This window comes from Octopus bimaculoides, chromosome 18, assembly GCF_046866305.1.
Source record: "Octopus bimaculoides isolate indiv1 chromosome 18, ASM4686630v1, whole genome shotgun sequence".
Classification (NCBI taxonomy): domain Eukaryota; kingdom Metazoa; phylum Mollusca; class Cephalopoda; order Octopoda; family Octopodidae; genus Octopus; species Octopus bimaculoides.
This window is the reverse complement of record NC_142945.1, coordinates 10,936,762-10,951,029: the sequence shown is the minus strand read 5'-3', so window position 1 is coordinate 10,951,029 and position 14,268 is coordinate 10,936,762. Positions and strand designations below refer to the sequence as shown.

Below are 14,268 nucleotides of genomic sequence, written 5' to 3'. Positions count from 1 at the left end.
TATGAAGCCTTAAATCTATCATAAATAAACTACATTACGCAAGTACCTAATTTTGATTTTATGCTTCAGATAAACTGTGTAGTTGTTTGTTTAGGTTGAGAGAACTCACACAGGCTGTAAAATTCAAATTTCTGGCTTTTATTGCACTTGGCCAATGGGTTATGTCCAGTCATTGTGGTTTTGTTGTCATTCATGCATGACAAAATACAAATGGGTGAATTAAAGTTTAACTTAGTTTCCATCTTTTCCCAGAAAATTTTCCTTTATTCCTTTAGCTAATCAAAAAATGTTTCTTAAAGGTAATACAGTCATTAAAGAGAGATATAAAATAACATCAGAAAAATACCTTAGGAATGAGAACCCAGATTCGAAATTCCCCCAGGACACCTGATGAAGGCTGGAGAGTACATCAGCTGAAATGTTATGTTGACAACAAAAAAGTTGAGGACAAATATCCATCAAATGTAATGTACATAATTCCTTCTCTCTCAAATATAGAACTTACAACACTCATAAATAGATCGACATTATGTGCAGGGCAGTTTTTTGATACACTTAAAAATAAAGAAAGAGGAAAGTTTTAAAGTCTGAAACACATTTAAACTGCTGACTAATCAATCATACCAGAACATTAGAAATAAGTTTACAGCCATGTAGATGTATGAGAGCCAGAAAAAAAAAAAATTCTTTATTTTCTTTCTTTTTTTTTGTTTCTTTTCTTTTCTTTTTGGTTACTTTTTCTTTTCTATTTTTCTCTTTTTTTTTAAAATTCATTTTTGAGTATTTCTTTTTGTCTTTCTTTCTCTTGTTTCCTCCCTTCCTTTCTTTCTCATTTTGTTTTTCTTGTTCTTACTAGGTGTGGTCCTGTTTTATGTGAACTAAATTTTCTGGGTGATTGATTTCTCTTGTATTTTGTCTTTTTCTTTTCTGCTTTTTTTTTTTTGTTTGTTTTGTTTTGTTTGTAAACAGGTGGTTAAAAGACTGTGTATTCAAAGAAAGCAGGAGACAGTGGGGTAGGGGAGGGAATGAGAGAGAGAGCGGGGGGGGGGGGGGGGAGAAACCAATAGAAAAGTTTCTACTGTCCATTATTTCTGAGTTGAGCAACCAAAACTTATATTCTTTTACTCTTTTACTGGTTTCAGTCATTTGACTGCGGCCATGCTGGAACACCACTTTTAGTCAAGCAAATCAACCCCAGGACTTATTCTTTGTAAGCCTAGTAGTTATTCTATCGTTCTCTTTTGCCGAACCGCTAAGTTACAGGTACGTAAACACACCAGTATCAGTTGTCAAGCGATTCTGGGGGGACAAACACAGACACACAAACATATACACATACATACATACATACATATATATACACATATATACAACGGGCTTCTTTCAGTTTCCGTCTATCAAATCCACTCACAAGGCTTTGGTGGGCCCGAGGCTATAGTAGAAGACACTTGCCCAAGGTGCCATGCAGTGGAACTGAACCCAGAACCATCTGGTTGGTGAGCAAGCTACTTACCACACAGCCACCCCTGCGCCTATAGAGATATTTAGACCTATGTAGAGATATTTAAAATTTGTATTGAATTATTAAGGCAAATGATCAGTTGGTGGTGGTGATGGTGGTGGCCTTAGAGGTAGTGGCAATAGTTGTATTGATTATTTAGCCCTAGGTCAGTCACCATCAAGCAGACCCATGATCAAAAGGAATTCTGGCTGTAGCCAAACTGTCTTATATAGTGGAAAATGCAACTGTCTAATTTGTCCTTGAAATAAAAACAAACCAAAAAATACGGTGTAATTTTAGCAAACTTTGACTTCTATTTCTAGGAAGTGAAGATGTACGCAAAGGAATATAGTTAACAATATCCCCAGTGTATTACTGGTGCTTTTACTATCAGATCAAAAATGATCTACTACTGTTAATGATATAAAACAGTACTACCTGTTTCATAATTGGGCCATTGATAATTAAACTAGCTTTAGCTTTTAGGGGTCTCACCCTGGTGTGTGAAGGGTACATAGTTGCTCTGACTGAACAAAACAAAACAAAAAAATACTTGTCTACAATGATAGATGAACTCAACCAGGAGTTAATGGCCATGGAGTGGGCCCCTGTTAACCTTTTTGTTACCAACTCACCTTAGACTGCTCCTAATTTTATGGTACAAATTTCATGTTTCAACACTTTAGCATTTAGATTACTCTGTCAAATATCACACTTGTTTATTCATATTGTTTTAAATTGAGCAGACATTATCTTGTAGATCTTGTTGCTTTGAGATTTCATTGTTATGGTTACTTATTTTTAGAATGATATTGTAGGAGTGGCCAGAGTTGGCTGGTTTGAACATAAACCAGGTGGAATTTCAGGCTACTTTAAATGCTAAGGGGTTAAAGTGATTTAGATTAAAATTCTCCATCAAAATTTCATATTATATCCCAAACATCAACATAATTTTTTTTGTTCCTAATTCCTATTGAAATGCGCTGCCTTTGTTTTAATCAATTTTGAAAATAATAAAGAATATAGTACAATAACCATGTTATTTATTAAGCTGGCATTTTGGAACTTAAATTGGCATGCTATTTTGATGGAAGGTTTTAATTCAAATCCCTTTATAATGGGAAGTTTGTATTGTACGATAAAGGCAGGTTAGTATCAAAATTGTTTTTCAAATACTTCATTGTTTCTTGGCTTTTTAGCTAAGATCAAAGTGTATTATCTGCTCTTCTCAGCTTAATATCTGGTATGCTCCCTATGTGGGGCTATCAATATCAAACTAATTTTTAGAATGAGCTGAAGAGTTAAGGGCTTGCTCCAACTTTGCCACAGGTAGTCTTTTACAGTATTACAATATTTCCAAAATTCAGCTTATCTGACAAGGCAGTTTCCAAGCATGGCTGCAGTCCAGTGATTGAAACTAGTAGAAGAGAGTGGATTTTTTTCAAAATTACTTGAAAGACAAACAATGTAAATCCACAGAAATATGGTAACAGAAGAGTTAAGTTTTTTGAGTCTAGCATTGCGAGTTCACTTGGCAACCACTGCTCTTATTTGATACTCTCTCAAATGTACTGGCCTAGCCTTTTCTCTAACCTAGGGCAGGGCCATTGCTAAGCTCCTGCAACCCCTGCGATTGCAAGTGGCTTCTGCAGTTGAGGGGATCTATGCTAAGATCAAAGTGCATAAATGAGTCATCTAATTACTTTGGTTAAGATGTTGAACATGAATTGAACTATGTTGAGTGAAAATTTTAATTACATCAACCCCAGTATGCAACTGGTACTTATTTTATTGACTCCGAAAGGATGAAAGGCAAAGTCAATCTTGAACAATAATAATAATAATAATAATAATTCTTTCTAATAATTCTTGACAGGAGACTAGCAGGTTTGAAAGGAGATGGTGAGTCAATTAAACCAGTCCCAGTACTTGACTGGGGCTTTATTTTATCCACCTCAAAAGGATAAAAGGCAAAGTTGACTTCAGCAGGAAAATAATAATAATAATAATAATAATAATAATAATAATAATAATGATAATAAGAGCACTCAGAAAGTGCAAACCTCTGCCAAGGCAACACCAGCGTCAGCCAGAGGTGAGTTTTGAAATGAGAATATCTGAAATAAACTCAACTGCTCTCACAAACGAGAATACTAAAAATGGACCCGAGCACTCTCAAAAATTAAGTAAAAAAGCAGGAAAAATTAATCCAGTATCCTTGTCTGGTATGATCCCAAAATCTACTCAGTTTGTGCCAGTCACAAGGCCAAACATTCCTGAAAGTTTCATCAGAATCCATCCAGCAGTTCTTGAGATGTCTTGTCCATGGACAAACAAACATAACTGAAAACAATACCTCTGCCATCGCTAAGGCAGAGGTAATAATAATAATAATAATAATAATAATAATAAAACAGAAACAATTCCTATCATAGTAGGTGCCTTAGGTATAATAAAAATATATTCAGACAAATACATAACAAAAACACCAAGACTTACAAATATATATAACATACAGAAAATTGCACTACTGGGCACAGCACACATCCTACGCAAAACACTTTCAATACAGTAACCATAAGAGCACCACAGCACATACCCAAGGCGCACAGAGCTGCGCTCGGTAGTGAAGTGAAAGCACATTATAAAAATAAAACTACTGAACAATAATAATAATAACTTCAGGGCTTGGAGATATTTATCTTTTTTTTTTTACATCACATGACAGTAGAAAAAAAAAGTTTAATAAAAAATATATCAAAAATGAGATTTTAAAAAAAGGTCATGAATCAGCTTATCCAGAACAAAAACAAAAAATAAATTAAATTAAACTAAACTAAACAGAAAAAAAACAATTAAAAAAATTCACTAAAAGACCTGACATTTATGTGAATCATAGTAAAATCTTTACTAAAGGTACACACACAAATTGTATGAGAGGAATCAAGAAATAATTTCTCACGATTGGATGTGGTTGTGGTTGTGATGAATGTAGTTATGTCGAGTAATGTGGAGGGTGTTGAATACAAACCCTTGTTATTCAATGATATTGTGTAATTTAGCTTCCGTGCACATATCCATAGGATTTTATCTATGTGTGCATGTATGTATGTATGTATTTATTTGTGTGTGTTTCCGTCCACACGCTAATGTGTTTGTGCTTATGGATTGCATTAATGGATGTGTGTATGCTATAATATGCATACACACACACACACACTTATGCATACATACTCTATATTTGAATGTGTATTATATGTTATATTTGTGGGTGTGTGTGTTTGCATGTGTATAGATACATTTGTCGTTGTGTGTTAATATGCTAAAGTATATGTATGTATGACCGAGTATGTATGGATGCATGTATGTAATGACTGAGTATCTATTTAGGTGTGCATAAGCATTATACATACATACATACATACATATATATACACACACATATGTGTATGTGAGTTTATATGTGTGCATGTGTGTGTAAGTTTATATATGTGTGCATGTGTGTGTAAGTTTATATATGTGTGCATGTGTGTGTAAGTTTGTGTGTGAGTGAGTGAATATGTACACGTGAGTGTGTGTGTGTGTGTATTTGTAGATATTAATCCTATGGATGTTTAATAGAACTAGTATTTCTACCTACTTATGTTATGAGTCATATGTTACTTAAAACACACGTGCACACACACATATATATATACATGCACACATACACATATATGCGTGCATACACATTCATACATGCTCACACACACACACACACACATATATGCATGCACACACACACACACAGTGACTACAAGAAACAGCTAATCATTCAGGTCTCAAATTGTTTGTTAAAACAGATTTATGCCAAAACTTATTAAAAGTTTTCAGTGCTGAACATTTTATTTATTAGATATAATCTTTATTCATGCACATATACATACTTTCATGTATTCGTGGATGTGTTACCAAATTATATATCAAATATATGTTAATATACAGGGTGTCCACAAGGTCTGGGTACATGGAGTAAATAAAATCATAACAAACAATTAAATATAAGAAATAATAAGTTATTTAAAGTATGTGTTAATCCCCATGTACCTAGACTTTGTGGACACCCTGTATATTAACATTGCATGTATGTGTGTGTATGCATGTATGCTCTAACTAAGGTACCCAGCCCTTGCCAAGATTCTGAAATTTGGCTTTTCAGTAGGTCAGAGCAAAAGAGAACCAACCAGCACTAGATTAACCATTAAGCAAAATAAGTACATGCTTAGGGCATCAAGGGAAGTTGGGGGGGGGGGTGCTAAAGAAATGGTAAATGGTTTACAGTACAAAAGAAATCACTTTAAGCTTGTTAGAATAATATTCAGGATGCCTTATCTCTACTAAGTATAGAAGCAAATGTGATACATAAAATATATTTTGAGTACCTGATCAAAGACTTTGCAATTAAAGTAGAAGACAATTTTTCAAATATAAATAAAAATGGAAGTATGCAAAAATAAACATTTTCATCTTACTGTTTGAAAGGTAAAACTTTATTATATGGTTTATTATTGCTCGTATTTTGAATTACATATATATGGGTGCACCAAAATCTTTTAAGTGCTGAGGGCCTCTATGAGTCTTTACCTGGCCCTGGAAGCAACTAAATGGTAAACCTACCCCTGAATGTTAAAAGTTACCTATCCTTTTTTTTTTTTTCTCAAAGCCTATACCACCAGAGGTAGTCGGTGGAACACACAGCATTATAAACGATACAATTCATGGAGTATAATACCTGAATATTTTATGGGTATAACAGATTTAAATGTGAATCAACTGAAGAATTAATTTCTACCTGCCCCAGTACTGAGATTGATTTGTTTGACTAAACCTTCAAGCATGGCAGCCCGTGACTGAAATAAGTAAAAAAAAAAAAAAAAAAAGCAGGTGTGTATTAATGTGTTCAAATGTATACAGTAAGTACGTGTAATTAGCTGTTTCTGTTGGGCACTCCGTCGGTTATGTTGATGTGGGTTGCAGTTGATCTCGTCAATGGAACAGCCTACTTGTGAACTTAACCCATTTGTGCCCAAATTTTACCTCTACCTTAGCAAAGGCAGAGGTATTGTTTTCAGTTGTATTTGTTTGTCTGTGGATAAGATATCTCAAGAACCGCTAGATGGATTCAAATGAAACTTTCAGGATTGTTTGTTCTCATGACTGGCACAAACTGATTAGATTTGGGGATTAATCCAGTTCTGGACAAGGATTCTGGATTATTTTTCCTGTTTTTTTTTTTTACTTAATTTTTGAGTGCAGTTGGGTTCATTTTTAGTGTTCCCGTTTGAGAGAAGATTTGAGTTTATTTCAGATATTCTCATTTTGAAAATCATCTCTGAGAGGATGTTGGTGTTACCTTGGCAGAGGTTTGCACTCTCCGAGTGCTCTTGTTTTATTTGATTTATTACCAAAAATCTTTTTTTATACAACTTTATCTGATACTAAATATATAAAAAAAAATTTATTACAATATTTGAAAGACACTCCAGTCTTGATGACTAACTAAAGATATCTCAAAAAAATACAGCTGTTGCAGAAATATGATAGATTATCCTTCTGGTCCTAAAAAAAAAAAGACAATGGGCACTAAAGGGTTAATGTACAGGTGGCTGAGCAGCCCACAGACATTCATACCCTTTACATAGTTCTTCAAAGAGATTCAGCATGGCACAAATTGTGACAAAGTCGACCCTTTGAAATTCTGGTACTACTCATTTTTTGCCAGCTGAGTGGACTGAAGAAATGTGAAATGAAGAGTCTTGCTCAAGGACATAATGCACTATAAGGAATTGAGGTCATGACCTTACAATTGTAAGCCAAATACACTAACCACTAAGCCACGACTTCACCATCCAAACGCTGTAATTATCTGTGTGATGTGCATAATTCAATGCATACATACATGTTTAAGCATCTACACTGTCTACTTGCAAAAACATACATGTGCTTGTCTCTATACATGCATGCATGCATGTATGTGTGTGTGTGTGTGTGTGTGTGTGTGTGTGTGTGTGTGTGTAATTTGATGTAAATTTTTTCTTTGGTTTTAAATCCAGTTTCCCATAGTAAATATGTTTTGGGGGTGGCTATTTTTTAAGAGCAGACAGTCTCACTGCTGTATGGCCTTTTCACATTAACCTTATTAACCTTTCGTTCATAACATACAACTGGAATGTAAAGATGGGTCAGATGAAATAATGCAATTAGAGATATGTACCCAGCCCCAGGGAGGCATTAAAGTATTAACTCATAACTATGTGGTTTAAAATTTTCCACTACCTTAACCTCACGTTCACTGCTCTTCTGCAGACTATAAGGCTCTATTGGAATTTATTATCTAAATTTCAAATCAAGGCAGTAACTTCTGCAGTCTGAAACCCCTTTACGATGACTAGACCTGCTAGAAACAACAGCTAAATATCATATAAATCATAACGCCAATAAGAAGGAAACATTGACACGTTGGATAATGTAGTCTAGGGATTAACCATCTCAAAAGTGTTAATCTTGTGCCTGAATTAGAAACACTTATTATTTAGGCAGCAAGCTTGCAGGATCGTTAGTGATATTTCTTCCAATTTTCTACATTCTGAGTTCAAATACTGACAAGGGTGACTTTGTCTTTCATTCTTTTGGGGTTGATAAAATAAGACCAGTGAAGTACTGGGATCAATGTAATTGACTTGCCCTTCCTCTCAAAATCTGCTGACCCTGTGCCAATATTAATATACCCATTCAGTTGACAAATATACAAATCCCTGTTTTTTCTGACTTACAGGCTTTTAGATGATGATGATGATGATGATGATATATATATATATATATATATATATATATATATATATATATCAATATCAACAGACCTCTTTCAGTTTCCATCTAGCAAATATGCCCACAAAGCATTGGTTAGTCTCAGGTTATAGTAGACGGTACCTAACACACAGATTGAACCTGAAACAGCAGGGTTCAAAACAAACTTCTTAATCACAGTCATACCTGCACCCATGAGCTATACCTTCACACACACACTCACCCACACTCACACACCCACACTCACCCACACACACACATACACAAAGTTTTTTTGTTTTTTTTGCCAGATTCTTGTTGGATAATCATGTGTTGAAATAAACATTATTGGACATTTTTTTGTAGGTGCAGCTTACATTCTACCAATTAGACACATGACTGACTGTATTTCATTCTGCTTTTATTATCAATTAATTACCATACATGCATGCATGCACATATACATTTATATATAAATACACATACACCAAAATACACTCCATTGCTATTTCCTAAATTGGTGTTGTTAGTGTTCACTGCACCTGAAAATTGCATGCACGTCTGTATGCACACACACACTATATATATATATATATATATATATATATATATATGCGCATACACACATATGTGTGTGCTTGTGTATATAGACATACTGCTCTGCTTGAATGGCCACTGTTGTGCAAGTACCACTTATCACTGAAGAGATTCTACAGTTGTTGGCATGGCATTTTGTTGCAGACATAAGAGACATGAATCAACAGAGATGCATGTGGAACACTTACCAATACAGTAAAACCTTTTAAATCATAAACAGTACATGCAGAAATGACCACTGAAGCAGAACAGACCAGTGTATCCTTACACACACCTTTCTATCTATCTGTATTTTTATATATATATATAATATATATATATGTATGTATATGTGTGTGTGTGTGTGTAATTATGTGCTGCTATTCTGCCTTCCAGATTAGATCAGCCAGACGGTGTATGTGTATACACAGTATTTCTGTAGTTATATGATTGATAAGCTGGGGGCTAGTATTTGTGTAAGTATGTGTTTGTATATATCCGTACAGCACAACACATGTACACAAAGATATTTATACATTCAGATGTAGCTGTGTAGTAAGAAGCTTGCTTCCCAACCACATGGTTCCAGGTTCAGTTCCCCTGTGTGACACCTTGAGCGAGTGTCTTCTGCGATAGCCTCAGGCTGACCAAAGCCTTGTAAGTGAATTTGGTAGATAGAAACTGGAAGAAGCCTGTTGTATATTTATGTACCCATATATATTTGTGTGTGTCTGTGTTTGTCCTCTTGCCATCACTTAACAACTGAATCCGTTGTGTTTATGTCCCCATAACCGTGTGGTTTCTTATTTCTTGACTGCCCACAAGGGGCTACACACAGGTGACAAACAAGGACAGACAAATGGATTAAGTCGATTATATCGACCCCAGTGCATAACTGGTACTTAATTCATCAATCCGGAAAGGACAAAAGGCAAAGTTAACCTCGGCGGAATTTGAACTCGGAACATAGCAGCAGACAAAATACCGCTAAGTATTTCGCCCGGTGTGCTAATGTTTCTGCCAGCTCACCGCCTTGTGGTTTCTACTTCAGTCCCAGCATTGGTTTGTTTACATCTTTGTAACTTAGAGTTTTTGAAAAAGGTATTGATGGAATAAGTACCACACTTAAAAAGATAAATACTGAGGTTGACTGTAAGAAGTAAAACAAAGTATGTAGAAACAGAAAAGCTTAATAAGCTATAATACACACATGTATGTATATGTGATTGTGTGTGTGATATATATACATATATATATATGTGTGTATGTGTATATATATGTGTGTGTGTATATATTGATATATATACATACACATCACTAGCCACTAAACCTTTTCTTATTTTCTCTTCCTGTTTATTTCTGTGTTCCTTTCTGTTGAAGAGCATAGGCTCAAAATGTAAAAGACTCTTTCACTTCCCAAGCATTAAACTAATACATCTGTTTGTTGTTTACACACCTGTCTTCATCTTTTTTTTTTGGTAACTCTCACTATATATATATTTATATATATATATATATATATATATATATATATATATATATATATATACACACACATATGATAATGGTGATGATATAAGCCCATGCATGTGTGAATGCATAAATGTTTTCTATACACATTTATACAAATAGTTTTGTATTTGGCACACACACACACACACACACTTCTACATGGTCAGTGGTAGCGTAAATAAAAGTATGTAGCATGCTCCATAATGATAGCCTTTGGGTCTAATTGTTATCCATTTTTCTTGTGTCTCCTTAATATCAGGCTAAGTTTACTTTGGAAATATATATATATATATATATATATATATATATATATATATATATATATATACCCATACCCATACCCAAACACATACACACCTTCCAACTCACTTACTTGAAAGAAAGAAAAGAAAACAGACCCAAATACATTATCCTCCACCCCTACAAAAAAATATACCTGCCCCTGCTCCCAATACATACCTGATTACATACCTACCCAAATATACCTCTCTTTCTCCACCCCCTTCATACATTGCTCTCCCTTTAAACACATACCCAACCCTCCAGGATCAGATTGAAATAATTAGCTATGAATGTGTGTGTGTGTGTGTGTGTTCATGTGATTGAGGGTGTATGTGTGCCTCAGTGTATATGTGTATGCGTGTGGTGAATAGAAGCTGTTCTGATATGGTGTTTCAGTTGGACAGTGGTGCTAGTGTTATTAGTGACTTTACTTGTGGTGGTGGTGGTGGTGGTGGTGGTGGTGGTGGGAGTGAGGATAATGAGGTTGACAGTAGTACTACTGGTGGTGGTGGTGGTGGACTGTGGAGATGATCACAGTATTGATGATAACTGCTGATGCTGTTGTACCACAGTCCAACCCAGATTGAACAGACAGCCAGGCAGATAGACAGACTGACCTACAATCAAATGCATTCCAGCCTGGACCGTCCCATTTATTTTCTTTTGAAGCATAATGTATAGTCAGGTCTACATTTTCTAGTGTTGCCATGGAAAACATTTTCAAGAAGTGGGCCTCGCGAGACCTGGCCCATCATCAGGTGACCTACACTATTAAAAAAACTTAGATGTAAGTTTTTATTAAGGTGCCATTCAGAAGGTCCTGTGGTCTGCAGGTTGTCCATGACTTGACTGCGCTTGTGTGACCTACTTGTTTCTGTTTCTTATTAAAGAGTATTTCTTGTGACTTGTTTCAGTCATTGGACAGTGGCCATGCTGGGTTTGGGGTACCGACTTGAGGGGGTTTAGTCAAACAAATCGATCCCGGTGTTTATTTTTTTTTTCTAAGTTTGGTGCTCATTCTATCTGTCCCTTTTGCTGAATTTCTAAGTTACACAGGCATAAACAAACCTATACATTATCAAAGAGCAGTAGAGACAATAAAAGCTGTTATCTGTGTGGTGGGATATGAAAGGTTTAGTCCACATTGAACTTTTAAACCCAAACCAAATGGTAACAAAGGAGTTCCACTGCAAGCGGCTTGAGCGGCTCAAGTCAGCGCTAGAAGAAAAACAACCACCAAGGTGTTCTTCCTTCTGGATAATGCTCAATCACATACAGTGAGGATGACATTCCAGAGGCTGGAGCAGTTTGAATGGGAAATGATGCTCCACCCACCATATTCGCTGGACATTGCCCCCCATCTGATTATCATTCTGCAGTCTTCAGAATCATTTGGATGGAAAAAATATGAATTCTGTAGACGAGGTCAGAACAGTAATGGAGGAGTATTTCTCATCACAGACAAATGAATTATTTTGGAAGCAGGGCTTTGCAAGTCTACCAGATAGATGGAAGAGCATTGTAGAAAATGAAGGAGAGTATGTATTAGATTAAAAAAGAATTTTGTTTATCTTAATTTTGAAAAATAAAAGTATAAAAAAGAACCGCATTCTTTATAGGATGACCCAATATATATGTTGGAAGAGGGAGCTAAGCAGATGTAGACAGATAAAAGAACATACATGCATAACTGTATGTATATTTAGAATGTTATATGTGTGTGTGTGTGTGTGCATGAATTTTCATGGAAACACTTGTGTGAATGCAAGTGTGTACATGTAAATAGACTCAGAAATAGGAAGGTGCTTGAGTGGAACAAGGTCAGATGAGTTTGTTGCATAGAACAAGATGCATGAGGACCGGATGCAAAACAAGACTGGTAAGGCATGCAGCAGTGGTGAGGTGTAGTTATGAAGCAAAGCGGAAGGTAGCAGCAGTTGTCAGTGTTGATGTAATGTCGGACAAACATGCAAACTTCCAATTGAGAACGTCGATGGGAAAGGTTAACTTTTCTTCACCGCCATCCCTGTGGCATCATTTGATGTTGTCACAGGTTTTGGTAGTGATGGTGAGGATAGCGTTGGGGAACTTTCATGAGAGTAACTGGAATGATGTCATATTGTCTTTTGTGTCTGTGTGATGAGTCAACCAGTCTCTGGTAAATAAGCCTTCATTCTTGTAATTCTTCCAACCTTAAACGCTCCTATCACTATACTATAAACATCGCAACTGTCACCACCAGCACCAGCACCAATATGGTTAAGAACCAAAAACATTGCAAGCAACCCAATGAAGGAGTCTCTCTCTGATGTCTCAACTACTAGAAATAGTGGCCAAATCTCCCTCTAGTTAGATCCTACAATAGACGTGTTGGATAGTTTAAGTTGTGATTTCTCCACATGTAGGATAAAGACAGGGTGTTCATAAGTCTGTTCAATCCAATTTGACCTTGGGTTAAACAACAACAGGAGCAGCACCACCACCACTATAGCCACTGCCACCATCATCACCACATCCAATCACAAAGGACTGCCACCACCACCACCACTACCACCTTAGTCCCCATCATCATCATCATCATCATCATCGCCACCACAACTTGCACCACTGTCTTTTCTGAACAGAAAGCAGGTGTCCTTAATTGCTATCCAAAAAAAGAATAGGGGAGTGGAGAGGAGATAGATGAGGGGAGGGGGTTAGGAAAGTGTGGAGGGAAAAAGAAAAATCTATGATTTAATAAGCACCACACTGAACTGTACTCTCTCTCCCTGTTAACCCATCTACCCATTCCCCCCTCTCTCTTTCTTATCTTTCTCCTTTTTCTTCTGTTTATCTCCCTATCTGTCCCTCATTTCCTCTATGTGTGTGTGTGTGTGTGTGTGTGTATATACATACATACAGAGAGCTTTCCTTCTAACTATCTGTCTACCTCTGCATCTCTCTTTCACTCTCTAGCGCTTCTTGCTTCTCTACTATCCACCCTTCTCTCTCTCTTCTCTGTCTCTCTTTCTCTATCTCTCCTCCCTCTCTATTGCCTCGATCATATCTTCTCTGCACACTTTGCCATTAGAGCTAGTTCCGGTCTCCTGTCCTCAATGAAGTTGTATGCCTCAATCACAGTCCTTGAGTTCTCTAGTACAGATCACTCCTATCCATCAATGGTAAGCATTTCCTGTATTGCATTATTTGTCTCTCTTTCACCATCTGGTAAATGTGTGTTGTTGTTGTTTAACCCAAGGCCAGTCCTGACCCAGCAAACAGGCAAACATGTTTTCTGCTTTGCACCAACTCCTAGGTTAAGATCAAGTTTTATGAGAATGTTATCAAGATTTTTTTTTTTTTTTTTTGTCACTGTTCCCAAGGCCCTAGTAATAATCAGCAGTACCATGATTTTGTTAATTTCTCTGTTCCAACAACTGAAGATGTCACACTTCAAGTCAGGTTGGACAAACTGCTTAAGACATTTCTTCTGGTTTTGCGTTCTGAGTTCAAATTCCGCTGAGGTTGACTTTTGATTTCACCCTTTCGGGATTGATCCAATAGGCACCTGTTGAGCACTGGGATTGATGTAA

General features: G+C 36.2%; 1 protein-coding gene and 1 non-coding gene across 6 annotated transcripts in view; both read left to right on the top strand.

Moving 5' to 3' along the window:
• The window catches only part of LOC106874749 (BTB/POZ domain-containing protein 17), a 92,850-nt gene that overhangs the window by 55,415 nt on the left and 23,167 nt on the right, over window positions 1-14,268 (top strand). The window contains exon 1 of one of the 5 annotated variants that reach the window (XM_089365738.1): window positions 12,648-13,857. The exons of the other annotated variants lie outside the window; for them this stretch is intronic. Coding sequence (XP_089221864.1) covers window positions 13,792-13,857 — 66 coding nt within the window. The 5' untranslated portion in view covers window positions 12,648-13,791. Of the gene's footprint in view, window positions 1-12,647; window positions 13,858-14,268 lie in introns of those variants that run through there. 5 annotated transcript variants of the gene reach the window in all.
• Window positions 2,681-2,867, top strand: LOC128249987 (U2 spliceosomal RNA). The gene has a single exon (XR_008266127.1). It is a non-coding gene; the product is annotated as a U2 spliceosomal RNA (small nuclear RNA).